Consider the following 13,952-nt stretch of genomic DNA (forward strand, 5'->3'; position numbering starts at 1 on the left):
GCCTTTCGTTAATCAATGTTCAGTGACCAAGCCAGTAGAAATGCCAGACAGCACATCGTAGCCTGGAACTCACTTAAGGCTACCAGTGATGTTGGCTAAGGTGCAACGATTAATACCTTAAAGGTATTCCCGAATTCCTAATCATGCAAAATGTGAGTAAAAAATACACGCCTTTTGCAAAAAATTACCAGATCTATTTCATTGGTAGATTCCATGTAGGTTCCTGCATTTTGAAGACAGCATGTCTTTCTCATCTTAATCCAAGACGTCATCAGAAAAACAACAGACCCCGTGCAAGCCAGATCCCATAATATGTATTAATTTGTCAAAGCAGTGTTTTAAGCAGAGTTTTGGTAGTTTTGTAGAGAATCCCACAGGTGGATGCCACAACAGTACAAAAAAGGGCAAGCGGCCAAAAAGGGCTAGCTGGCAAAAAAGTAAATAAATAAACCAAAACGCAGAAAGCCGCCAATGGGGGGCTAATCGATTAACAAATAATGGCCGCAGCCTCTGAGAGAAATGCAAAATCGTCCGGGAATAAACCAAGAAACACAGAAAAACCGGAGCTTACGCCAGGCTAGCCGGCCAAACAATAAACGGTAGGCAGCCAATGAGCCCCAAACGGGGGCAAACAAAACAGGAATCCCTCGGCAGCCCTAGCGTTAAAAGGGAGCTAGCCAGACAGCGGTATGCGATTGCTGTTCGCTACAATCGCTCTCTGTTTCAAAGCTGGCTTCACATGTTGTGTTAATGGGTTTTGATATTGAAAGTGTTGTGTTACTTTATTGACATCACAGCTCTACAGCAAACAAGCCAGATGGGTCAACTTTGAGACTAAAGTCCTGGAGTCTCCCGGTGCGAGAAATAGTTGGCAACATATTTGCATAATTTTGGCGAAAAACATTAGACATTTTGTGCCTAATTAAAAATAAGAAAAAACTGCTAATACCTTTTAGAAATTATCATTCGCACCACATTAAGCTAAACCCAGATTGCCCTTTGAAATGTAAACTATTACGTGTCCTTGCAAAACTCTTATTCAATCCACATCAATGTGACCTGATTTTGCAGTTGTCAAAGTGCAAAGTCCACATTTTGATACGTACGATTTTAAAAATCTTCAATTTAGGGGAGATGAGGAAAGTACACCACAATGAGGTAAGGGGCCATTGCAAACAAGGACAAGGGGAGTAGATCTAGAGTGGGATTGTACGTAACATGCACGCAATGAAACTCTGTAAAGACATGCAATGTTTTTAAAGCCGCTCAAAACCACCATGCAAGTCACCGCTATTAGAGCCATTAGACGATTAAACGGACCCTTTTCAGGATCGGTCGTAACTCAAGCTGACACAAACACATACACCCACATTTGTGAAGACGGAGCAGGTCCAGGAAAGGTAATTAGTTCAATGGTCGATGCAGGAATAGGACTTAGAAGCAACCAGGTTAGGCTGATAAAGAAATTCAATTTCAGGCTTGAAAAGGTTAGCAGAGTGGCCAAATGCCTGATTGTGTGGTCCAAATTTAGAAAAGACCACACAAGAAAAACAGAGATTCAAATGGTACCTCGACTGACGAATGTCTGAACATACGAAAGTTTCAGGTTTCGAAGTACCTGAACGGGAAATTGTTGCCTCAATTTACAAAGGTGTTTCAGGATACGAAGTCAAAAATACAGTACAATACAGCACTGCTATCATCCGCTCAAAGAGTTTCCTGGACGTAAACAAAATGGCTTCCACTTAGGATCTGGCTGGCAACCTAGTAAGCATGCGTGCTTCCAGCATGCTCTTCGTGTCAACGTCACAGTTCAAAGACGACGAAAAGGAGGGGTTTCAGCAAGATAGCGGAGAGGGGGACACAGCCTCGTTCATCCATCCATCCATTATCTGCACCGCTTATTCTTAGTAGGGTGTCAGAGGTGCTGGAGCCCATCCGAGTCATCTTCGGGCAGTGGGCAGGGGACACCCTGAACTGGTTGCCAGCCAGTCGCAGGGCACAGAGACAACCCACTCGCTCATTCGAACCCAGGGACAATTTGGACTGGCCAATTAACCTGACATGCGCGTTTGGGAATTTGGGAGGGAACAGAGTGACCGAAGGAAACTCACACACGGGGAGAACATGCAAACTCCACACAGGAAGTTTAGATTCCATGACCTCAGAACTGTGCCGTACACGCGCTAACCACTGCGCTGCCGTGTAGCCTCGTTCAATCAGCCCAAATTCAAAACATTTTAGCAATTCTCTATTAAGTTTCATAATTTGTGGAAAGGAATCACCCTGGAAAAAGTGTTGTCAAGTCGGGCTATTGCTGCCTCTGCCTCGCGCATTTCTGACAGATTGTCAAAAGCTGACAGATTGTCAAAAGCAGACATCTTTTGATCAGTTTTTCAAGAAACGCGAGTCAAAGACGTAAAAGAATATTTTTATTAGTTCCTTTATTCTTTGTTTTTTTACATTATGTGCCTCTCGTTTTATGTCTATTGTGTGGTAAAAGGTTGTAAAATTCGGACTATAAGCCGCAGCTATAAACCTTAGGGCTTATTCAATGATGCGACTAACATGAATTTTTTTCCACAAGGCGCCCAAGCAGGCGAGGCGATACGTAGAATATATGGGTCGAGAAAGGGGCAAGTTTAATGTAACTTCCTGGTTTGTACATGAATAAAGCTAACATGAATAAAAGTCGCATGAACAGACCCTTATCATGAAAAAGTTCGAACGATAATTGGTTATGGTACTGTACCGTATAAGATTAAAACTCTTTCTTTGTAAATATCTCTTGTTTCAATAAGGGCACATAAGGCTAATAGTCAGATGAGATTTATGTATGTAGAAAATGTTTTTTCCTTTGAAAATGTACTGGGTGCGGTTTATAATCAGGTGTGCCTCATAGTCCGAAATTTTATGGTATTTGTTTCATGTTCTGATCATCTTTGATGATTTGTCAAAGAATATCATACTTAACTTTTGCAGGGCTTGGAATGGGTTCAAACATTTACATTCAAAATGCGTCTCTACTCACAAAGTTTACAGGTCACAGTGTTCATTTTATCTCTGAAAAGTGATGGGTCCCGGGGACTCGCATGCTCAAAAATCTATGGGTCCCAACAGAGATCTATGGGTCCCCAAAATTTAGTCTTATCGAGGTTGAAATTGTAAATCGGTGACAAATAATATAATAAAATCTATATTATTCATTCAGTTTTAATCATCAAATTATTAATTCATTTTCTGCATCAAATTATTGTTGGTAATATACTGATTAAATGGATAACCACAAACCTGTCTTTTTTTTTCATTTTCTCCTTTTATACTTCCTTTTTTTCTTGTTTATACAACATAATAATTCGTAATATAATGCATCAAAGCAAATGAGCCGTTCAATGAGTTGAGCCGAAAAAGCCGGTTCTCTAAAAAGAGACGGACTTTTCACTACACATCTCGAGATCGGCGTGCAAACGAAAACTCGAACCGCGAGACCAAAACAACATCTGCCGGATCTGTCTGGCGAAAAGTTTGGAGTGCTGTAAATCTTTGTTTAGAATAAATGTAATCGGGTAATAATGACAATTTTAATGACAAAATTGATGACAAAAGACTATTTTTGGGGGTCCGCCTTGTAACCCGATGTACCTAATTGTTAAGGGTTGGGTAGGGTTACTTTAACTGGATTACTTTCAATTACTTTTGGATGACTCCAATACCAAATATGCTAATAAAAGACAAAAGAAACTAAATGTGAATAAAACGACTCACAACACGCGGTAAGCTTTCTCTCCTGCCTTTGATCTCTTTGATCTCCGGCAAAACGAACATAAAATGCGACAGAAACAAAATGAAAATAAATCCAAAAAGCTTGCCAACATCATTTTTGCCTTTCCATGTATTCCGTTACTCCCCAAGCCTGCACAAAATTTTGTAATTGTATTCATATTTAGTTAATTTTGTCTTTTATTAGCATATTTGGTATTGGAGTAATCCAAAAGTAATTGAAAGTAATCCAGTTAAAGTAACCCTTCCCAACCCTGTAATTGTTTGGAAAATAATTTCAAAAAAATAATTCAAAGTGTATTTAAAGGAACAAATGTCAACTAAATGGTTTCTTAGCATATATGTCACAAGGTAGAACGACTCTACCTACAAAAGAGCCAATTATGAGGAGTGCTTCATTTACAGGACTGAATTGGACCGTTTTGCATCAACGGCCGTCACACGTCATTATGTAAAAATTAACTCGCTGGCATTTTGATCGGGCAGGAGCCAAACAAAGTCAATAAAAAAGCTACTTGCAAGACCAGCATGTTTACTGCCTTCACAGATCAGTTGCTCGCCTGTGTAAATTGTATTTACTGTTCTTTTTGCCCTCTCTGTGTGTTTTTCCTGTTCTTGGACCGCAGGTTACTGACTTTTTATTAAGGCGTAAAATCAATGAAGCTGACCCGTACTTATTGACGCCGCTATTGGCCTGCCGACACTTTGTCATGTGACAGCTCCCCAACAGCGCCATATCGTGTTTTCAGTCACAACAACGGAGCGACCTTTCGGTGTGATTTATTCCAGCGACTAGCGCTCTTATGAACTGGGCTGAATCAGAACCTGAGGAGCAATATCAATACTAATCCAGTTATCAGCTGTGGCTCCCTCAATAGAAAATATCTTAGGAGAGCTCAAGACTAGGTATCAACCAATATGCGGTTTTCAGGGCCGATACCGATTATTAGTATTCAGATGAAGCCGATAACGGATATTTGGAGCAAATATCCGTTTGCTGTAATAGCTTAAAATAGGCGTAAGAATTTTTTAATGACGGAAACGGGAACAAAGAATATTTGTTATAAATTTAAAAATAACGTTATCTATCTATCAATCTATCTAACCTGGTCATATCCCTCGAGAGGGGTGACCGACAGCAAGAAAAACACATACAAAAAAATAAAATAAAAAAGGGAAAATAGTAGCAAAAAACACACAGAAATTTTTTGGGACCATGGCCAACCCAAATGCCCAAACACCCAAACAAGTTAAGCACCTCGGCACCCAAGTCGGTCATGCTTTCGTCCCTCCAGATGAAACGGGGACACGAGAAAGCGGCCATGTCACTTGGGTCAGGGTGACAAAACACACTCTTCTCTTCCACAACAGGCCCCAACAGCTTTCACAGGTTTACCCCTGCCGCATCATTCAGGTGCCCTGCCCATCCCTTACAACACAACTAAACATCCCACTATCCTTTTACAACACTATTATAGCTCTCTAAAACCGTTTACATCAACTAAATTAGAATTGAAACACAACTGACATGACTAATCTTTCACCTAAACCAAAACTAGCAATGCAGGAAATAAAATAAGGCTTAGCAGACACTCGTATAAAGGTTCATAAATAGCTCCCTGATTTGTATACAATAAATAAATAAAGAAAAATGTCTATAAAAGTTGCGTGGGTGGGTTTTGTTTGTATCCCTTAACCGCTAGGCTCTAAGGGGCACTAATTCCTGTGGTGTGTCTTGGAAAAATACAGCATGGTGGCACCTATCCCTGTCCAGCCCAACAAATGTTTCCACCCTGTCTCGAACCGGGGACCTTTCGCCTGTCAGGCGAGTGTGCTAATCATTGCACTACTAAAACACCATTCAATGGTTGGTTGGATCCCTTACCACTAGGGTCGTAGGGGTGCAATTTGCTGTGGTGTGTCTTGGGCAAGTACAACCTGGTGACACCCATCCCTCTCCAGCCCAACAAATGTTTCCACCCAGTCTCGAACCGGGTACCTTTCGCCTGTCAGGCGAGTGTGCTAATCATTGCACTAAAAAAAACACCATTCAATTGTTGGTTAGATACCTTACAACTATGGTCGTAGGGGTACAATTTCCTGTGGTGTGTCTTGGGCAAGTACAGCCTGGTGACACCCATCCCTCTCCAGCCCAACAAATGTTTCCACCCGTTCTCAAACCGGGGACCTTTCGCCGGTCAGGCGAGTGTGCTAATCACTGCACTACAAAAACACGATTCAATGGTTGGTTGGATCCCTTACCACTAGGGTCGTAGGGGTACAATTTCCTGTGGTGTGTCATGGGCAAGTATAGCCTGGTGACGCCCATCCCTTTCCAGCCCCACAAATGTTTCCACCCTGTCTCGAACCGGGGACCTTTCGCCTGTCAGGCGAGTGTACTATTCACTGCACTACAAAAACACTATTCAATGGTTGGTTGGATTCCTTACCACTACGGTCATAGGGGTACAATTTCCTGTGGTGTGTCTTGGGCAAGTACAGCCTGCTGACGCCCATCCCTCGACAGTCCAACATATGTTTTCTACCACGGACTTTTTAAAATCTGAATATTGTAATGTCTGTTACTTTTGATGTTTTTGTTTATGTTCGCGATGGACCCTTTCAAGGGTGACGTGTCAACAGGGTGAAGGGAAGTGACTGGTGGCGAAATTCAGCTCTCAGTGTGTAGCATGAATGAGCGTGACAGTAGCTCCTGTGGTATTTGTTTTTACAGCATTTTTTTCATTAATTAAATCAGCAATGGGACCTCTTTAGCGACTGTGTGGATCTTTGACTAGGTAGGGGCATAACACTCTTATCAGCAACATGATTTACACTCTGACATGTCGGGACATGTCGAAGAGTTGGCAAGGCTGGTTGTAGTGTTTGGAGTTGGAAACATGCTTTTGTTCAGTGGCTCCGACCCTGTTCCTTGCCCAATTAGAAGGTCTTGGGTGGGAGGAGAGGAGAAGGTGATGGGAGTTGTCGGAGCAACGGAGAGAGAACTAGGTTGCTTTAGAAAGCCTAAATAATCGGCCAGTCAAACAATTTAAAACGCAATACCGAAACCTGTTAAAATACCAAATATCGAAGCCGAATATCGTCCCGCCTACAATCGCTCGACCTCTACTTAAGACTCCCAGAATAACCAAATTTCCTAGAGACGATTAGATATGATTCTCTTTTCAGCAAGATCATTTAAACACGTGAAAAGGCTTCCACTTTTCTGCACAGACGAACTGTTTTTCACTCTGAGCTGTAGTCCTGTTAACTCAGATAAAATCTTTAGCGGACTGTAAAACTGTAATCTGTACAGTCGTTACGTTCAAAGTGTCAAATACCATTAAAGGATTACGAAATACCAGACTACATACACATTTTAATCACAAGTTCTAAAAGGTGTAGAGAAGGCTAAGTCGCAGCCATAAATATCGGTGCTGATACCAGCCTTTATAATAGTGTTACTTGTCCTTTTTTAATCATTTAGAGCACATGTGTCAAACTCCCGGCCTGCGGGCCACGTCCAGCCCGCCGTGTAATCATATCCGGCCCGCAAGACCATTTTACATTATTGTTAATAGTGGCCCGTCAATATGAACAACGCCGTCTCATCCCTGGACATCATATTCTGACGTTTTAGTGACTGTACCTATTCCTTCATATATGACGTAAACTATACTATATACCAGGGGTCGGGAACCTATGGCTCGCGAGCCATTTATGAATCTCTTTAAGAGTACCTATGGCTCAGAGACAAATTTAATTGCATGCAAATTTTCTCCATCTCGTTCAAAACTAGAGCCTTTAATCCTGTTCAGATACCCGCAAAGCCTAACCAAAGCTGAATTACAGAGCAGTACTTTTCAGAATATACAGGGCACCTTTTCACTACGATTTACAGTCAAGGTGTCATACAAAAAAACTTGTTTTGGCTGTACAACGCTAAAGAATCCTCTATATAAAAGCTCACTATATAAACTGTGTTCCGTGTTCAGATACTTTTTGATGAATCCACGGAACAAATTGTAAATACGCCAAAACACCGGAAGAGAACTTAAAGTGTTTTGATTGGGTGAGTGGGAGGGATGGGTGGAGCTATGCAAAAAGTGCAAGCACTCCCTCCCATCTCTCGCGCTACTCCGTCTGCGCCAAAGGTAAGCTCATCAGGCTCCCTGTTCTCAGAATGTTGTGACGTTTTTACAAAATAATTTGTGTAGCGTTTTCATATTTCTACTTTTGACAGGAGATATATTAAGCAGAGCAAAATCTTTTGGGATATTTAAGTTTTTTTTAATATATACATTGACATAAGAGCAAAGGAATTTGAATGTCATTTTAATGTTAAGTTGTTTAGGTTAAGTTCTAAGTTGTATCATTTACCAAGATATGTACTCTCCTGGCTCATACACGATTCCCAGAGCCGAGCACACTCGCTGTCAGCTTATGAAAATGGACCGTAACCAAACGCCATGTTGTTGTTTTTACTTCATTAATATTTGAACCGGAATAAAAAAACATCAGACCGTTTGTTACTCTTTACAACAACAGCCACCTCAGTAGCTCTGTAGCGGCTGCTGTTATTGCTTTGAAATTTATACCATCACCAGATAGACAAGAAAAACACGCTTAAAGAAATAAAACAGCTGCATGATAGTTTGCTTTGCAAAATATTTGATCGCGATTTGGATAAGCAAACAAAAACAACTTTCTTGAATGAGCCGAGATAAAAATGGCGATAATATCTCAACACGAGGAAATGTATTTCTTTCACATCAGCCTTACACATATTTCCAGACGCTCCGCAAAAAAACTGATCAGATCAATAAAAAGGGATTTAAGCTTTGGAAATGGATCCCATTTTATCCGAACCAGGTTTTTCCCCAGGCTATGAAAACAAGGCACTCTAAAATGGCAACTTTGTGAATAGTGCACAGGTGCATTCATGCGTTAGGAAAAAGACGATCCTCCCAAGTACATGATGTAAATCATTTGTTGTTCCACTGATTATTAAAATTGATATTCAGCATGTAAATCAGGGGTGTCCAAACTTCAGTTCTGGGGCCATTTGCTGTGTATTCACTAAAAATATATGTTTGCCCCTAATGTATTGATTTTAACCACTGCATCAGTTTTTAACCTTTCAAAACTGCAAATTACTTATTACAATTTTAGGTTTGTTTGTTTTATTAAGAAAAATGATAATTATTGTAACCGTTTTTAACTAGCCTTAAAGAAACCGGTTTCTGTATCTATTTAGCGCTTTCTGTGCCAAAGAATGCAGTACAGAATAATCGTCATTTTTATATTTAAGTAAGGCAGGGAATTGTCAAAAGCAAAGATGAAAACAAACTTGAGAAAATAAAGACTTGGTTAAACTGTGTAAAATGTTACTTTGTCAAAACACCAATTATTTTTCTAGTTTTTTTATATTGAACTTTTGACTTCAAGAGCTTTCTCAACTTGTTTGATTCTTTTTAATTTTAATATGAAAAAATTGCGGTAAAGGTGAATATAGACGCTTGCTGGATTCCTTAACTCTATCAGAAAGAAAAAAATATCAAATTCTCTCTCACCAGTAGCAACTATCTGACTTCTAGATCATTGTCCTGTAGCTTTATAACTGAGCTGTGACTTTGGAAGGTTATTAAAATAAATGAAATTGTTTATTTAAAAACCATTGCATTCATTATTGAATATTATGTAAATATATACAGATATATACAGACGCTCCCCCCACAAACGAACAATCGAGTTACGAAAGACGATAGATACGAATATTTTTTTCGGGATGTCAAAAAATACTTTGACCTTGCTGTGAGTTAGATTTTGTATCGTGCACCTTTTTCCAGGTACAGGACAGTACTGTAGTGCTTCTTTCCGCCACTACCGGTGTGTGGCTCTGTGAGAGCTCCACCCAGCATCCACCCCGAAGAAGAAATCTGCCTTCCTCTTCCTTGTTTGTATGTAAACATTCTATACGGTCTCTCCAGAGCCCTAAGAACTTTGACATTTTGATTGTTTAATATCTCGTGCATCCTTTCAATATGGTTGGTGTGACTAGTAAAGATGAGGCAAGCCGTTTATTTAGAAATTAAACTGGAATAAGGAAGGTTGATGCGGTTGAGAAAATGGTTGGATCGCTTTTTTTCAGCCACTTTCTACCACGAAGGAGGAAGTCGCCTAACTCTTGAGGCTTATCTTCCAAAAGTAAGTTGAACTTTACTTTATTAATCTTTATAGAGCATATTATTTTATTCAATGTTTATTTTTTACTTATAAAAGCCTTAAACATACTTATATAAACCTTAAATATACATTCCATACAAAATATAGCACTGAAGCAAATTACGAACAAATTCAACTTACAACCGATCGCCTGAAACGTACCCTGTTCGTAAGTAAGCAGCGTCTGTATTGTATTGTTTGGTAAATGCCAAAGACGTAATGGGCAAAGAGCCATTACTACAATTTAAACATTTACCGCATATCTGTAAAGCGTGAATTGATATCTTCAGATCCAGGGCAAGGAATTTCTTATAATGTTGTTGAGAGACATTAAATGTAAATACTAAATGTTTAATATGATTATGCGAACCGTTTAATTTTCAGAACATTTGAACTCAATATTAACAGGGTTGGGTAGAGTTACTTTAACTGGATTACTTTCAATGACTTTTGGATGACTCCAATACCAAATATGCTAATAAAAGACAAAAGAAACTAAATATGGATAAAATGATGACTCACAACACTCGGTAAGCTTTCTCTCCTGGCTTTGATCTCTTTGATCTTTTAAAATGCGACAAAAACAAAATGAAAATAAATCCAAACAGCTTGCCAACATCATTTTTGCCGTTCCATGTATTCCGTTACTCCCCAAGCCTGCACAAAATTGAGTCATTTTACATGATCCCTTTGGGTATGGGCCCACCACACACTGTCCTCCCAGGCGAGACCTCATTGAACACTGACCATCCGGACACAGACTCCCCTGATACTGACTGTTTAGACTTGACTGTCCCAGACCTTCAAGCTCAGGTTATTTGTGCTCAACCTAACCGTTATGGTCTTCGGGTCCGCCAGTCCATCAGGCCTCCTAGTCGTCTTATTTGTCAGATGAATGACCAGTTGGTAGATCAAACATTCGGTTGTGTCAGGCAACTCTGTTTGACCCTCATGTCCTGATCATCTGAATATTATTTCTAATATAGTCTTCTGTTGTCTACAATTACGGAGAAGGTCACTAAAAAAGCAGAACCCCAACATGACACATGAAAATGCGTGCTCGTTTGGTCGGGTTTTGACGTTTTTGGTTGCGATGAATATTTCTGCAGATTGCTTGAAGTCAACCCAATGCACAAAATTAACACTGTTAACACCCTTGATTCATGCGGCGGTTCGCATTTGTGACACCCTCACAACAGGGGGGAGGGGGATTTTGTAAGGTTTATTGTTCTATATTCTTTATCAATTATCCGTTATCGGTCAGATCATAATACGCTACAAAGCCAAGGGGCCGAGACACTTGCTCTCAGCCAAGAGGCTGAGTCAAGGTCCTAGCCACAGAGCCAAGCAGCGATCAGTGCGAGTGCACCGACTTCATAGATAATTCACAAATCCAGAACCACAGTCCACCGTATTCTTGTTTTGAAGCAAAACAAAGATGATGTTAACAGCTACGATAAACAGGTACGAAACGCTGTAGGGCAGGGATGGGGAACCTTTCTGAATCAAAGAACCGTGAAGGCAAATATTTTCAAGAGCCAAACCGTATGGGCGAATGGCACTTTTTAAAACAAAACCCCCCAAAAAAAATTTAAATACATATACTGTACACTGAAATTGGGAAGATACACACGATCACAGTGGCTCTCATTTCATCACTGAGCCAGATGTACTCACTAAAAGAGCCATACCTGTCCCGCGACCCATACTTTGCTCACCCCTGTCATATGGGAATGCTTCATCATTGCGTTTTTATGTATGTGATGTTTTTTTGGATGTGTTTGCACGAGATTGGGCGTCAAATTCCCGTGGTTTACCTCTTTAATCTTTGTCCGTCGCTCCCTCGTAGTGGGGTCCAGGGGTTCGTGTCCAGTGGCCCCCGGGGGTCTCTGGTACTCGACGTAAGGTAATTCATTGACCACCTTCCCACCTTGACCCAAACTCTCCCTGGCAACTTTCTCCTTCTCGTCTAAAATGTCCCGTTTAATCTCGTCGGGGCGTTTTTGTAAAGTATCCTTGGCCTCAAGTAAGGCTTTTTCGTGGTCCTTCTTAATTTTAGCCAGGACCTTCTCGTCAATCGCAGCCGGGCCGGGATCACTACCGCCGCCAGCACCTCCGTCCAGTCCCGTACGGGTGTTCGTCTCTACGGCGGACGAATGGAAGAAAACTCCACTGAGAAGCTTGGTTGAGTCCGGGAGGAAGAAAATAGCCCCGAAACACAGCGTAATAAAGGCGCTGAACACCAAAAGCAAGATGAATTTCTCCGTCAACCTGAAGGAGGTCGGGTTGGAAGACTTCCTACTCGGGGTGGACGTGAAAGGCAAAAGAGTTGAAACCGGCATGTTGCTCTGTTTCCTTCTCACCAGCAACCATAAAAACGGGGTTTTCCCTTTTCTTCCGGCTTCGGTTTATAATCCGCTCAGACACCCACCTCCGGTGGACAGGGGCGAGACGACGCTGTAGGAGACGCCGAGTGAAAGTTGTCCATTGCCGTGAAGAAGCAGTCGCTCACTCACTGAGAACCAGGCGAGCCCCGCTAGCGTCTGCAGGAAGAGGCGGGGCCGAGATAATTGGCAGCTGGGACGGGCGAATCTCCTTCTCTCCCGGGGAAGACGGAGAGGGCGCGGCTTCATTGAGTTATACATTTAGGATTGTCATCATGGGCGTAACCAAACCGTTTTTGGGGTGCTTGAGCACAATCTCATCTCATTAGCTGCACCGCTTATCCTCAGTAGGGTCGCGGGGGTGCTGGAGCCCATCCCAGCAATCATCGGGCAGTGGGCAGGGGACACCCTCAACTGGTTGCCAGCCAATCGCAGGGCACACGGGGACAGACAACTCACTCGCTCATTCAGACCTAGGGACAATTTGGACCAGCCAATTCACCTGAAATGCATGTTTTTGGAATGTGGGAGGAAACCGGAGTGCCCAGAGGAAACCCACACAAGCACGGGGAGAACATACAAACTCCGCACAGGAAGTCTGGAGCTGGATTTGAACCCACGCAGGAGGTTCCCATGACATGAACTGTGCCGCACAAGCGCTAACCACTGTGCCGCCGTGCTGCCCTCTACTTTTCCTTACGGGTCTGAGCGTTCACACAAAGTCGGTGAGCAACGCTTGAAACAACAGTGAGCAACGGCAATCCCAAGTGTGGCATCTAAATCATTATCAAACATGTCCAAAACTTGACATCACGTTACATTTTGCTGTGTTTCCGGCAATGCAAAATTATTTTTCTCTTTTGAATGAATTGACTCATGTACTATTGCAAGGGTTGCAGGGCCTACAAACGTCGTTTGTTTTTACAATTCTTTCACAAGATATCCATTTATTTTATTCCTGGTATCTTTTGTCGCGGGCAGCACGGCGGAACAGTGGTTAGCGCTTGTGCGGCACAGTTCATGTCATGGGAACCTGTCATGGGTTCAAATCCAGCTCCAGACTTCCTGTGCGGAGTTTGTATGTTCTCCCCGTGCTTGCGTGGGTTCTCTCCGGGCACTCCGGTTTCCTCCCACGTTCCAAAGACATGCATTTCAGGTGAATTGGCCGGTCCAAATTGTCCCTAGGTGTGAATGAGCGAATGAGTTGTCTGTCCCTGTGTGTCCTGCGATTGGCTGGCAACCAGTTCAGGGTGTCCCCTGCCCACTGCCCAATGATTGCTGGGATGGGCTCCAGCACCCCCGCGACCCTAATGAGGATAAGCGGTGTAGCTGATGAGATGAGATGAGATATTTTGTCGCATAATACTAACATTTTTGGGGGCTTATTTAGTCGGTTGAACGATACAGAACTGTATTTAATTACATTTTTTAGTGGAAGTACAATGTTGGCAACAAGATTATCTATCTATTTATCTACCTTGGTCATATCCCTCAAGAGGGGTGACCGACATCAAGACACACACATACAATAACAAAGAAAATAAAAGGGAAATAAATAACACA

At 41.9% G+C, this 13,952-nt stretch overlaps 1 protein-coding gene across 1 annotated transcript in view; it reads right to left on the reverse strand.

The window, feature by feature from the left end:
- The window catches only part of man1a1 (mannosidase, alpha, class 1A, member 1), a 200,837-nt gene extending 188,292 nt beyond the window's left edge, over positions 1-12,545 (reverse strand). Inside the window, exon 1 of the mRNA XM_088324634.1 lies at positions 11,823-12,545. Within this exon, the coding sequence (XP_088180760.1) occupies positions 11,823-12,347 (525 nt within the window). The 5' untranslated portion in view covers positions 12,348-12,545. The remainder of the gene's footprint in view (positions 1-11,822) is intronic.
- Between the last annotated feature and the right edge of the window lie 1,407 nt (positions 12,546-13,952).

Source organism: Urocampus carinirostris, chromosome 20 (genome assembly GCF_059441175.1).
Source record: "Urocampus carinirostris isolate Australia breed hairy pipefish chromosome 20, RoL_Ucar_1.0, whole genome shotgun sequence".
NCBI classification, from domain to species: Eukaryota; Metazoa; Chordata; class Actinopteri; order Syngnathiformes; family Syngnathidae; genus Urocampus; species Urocampus carinirostris.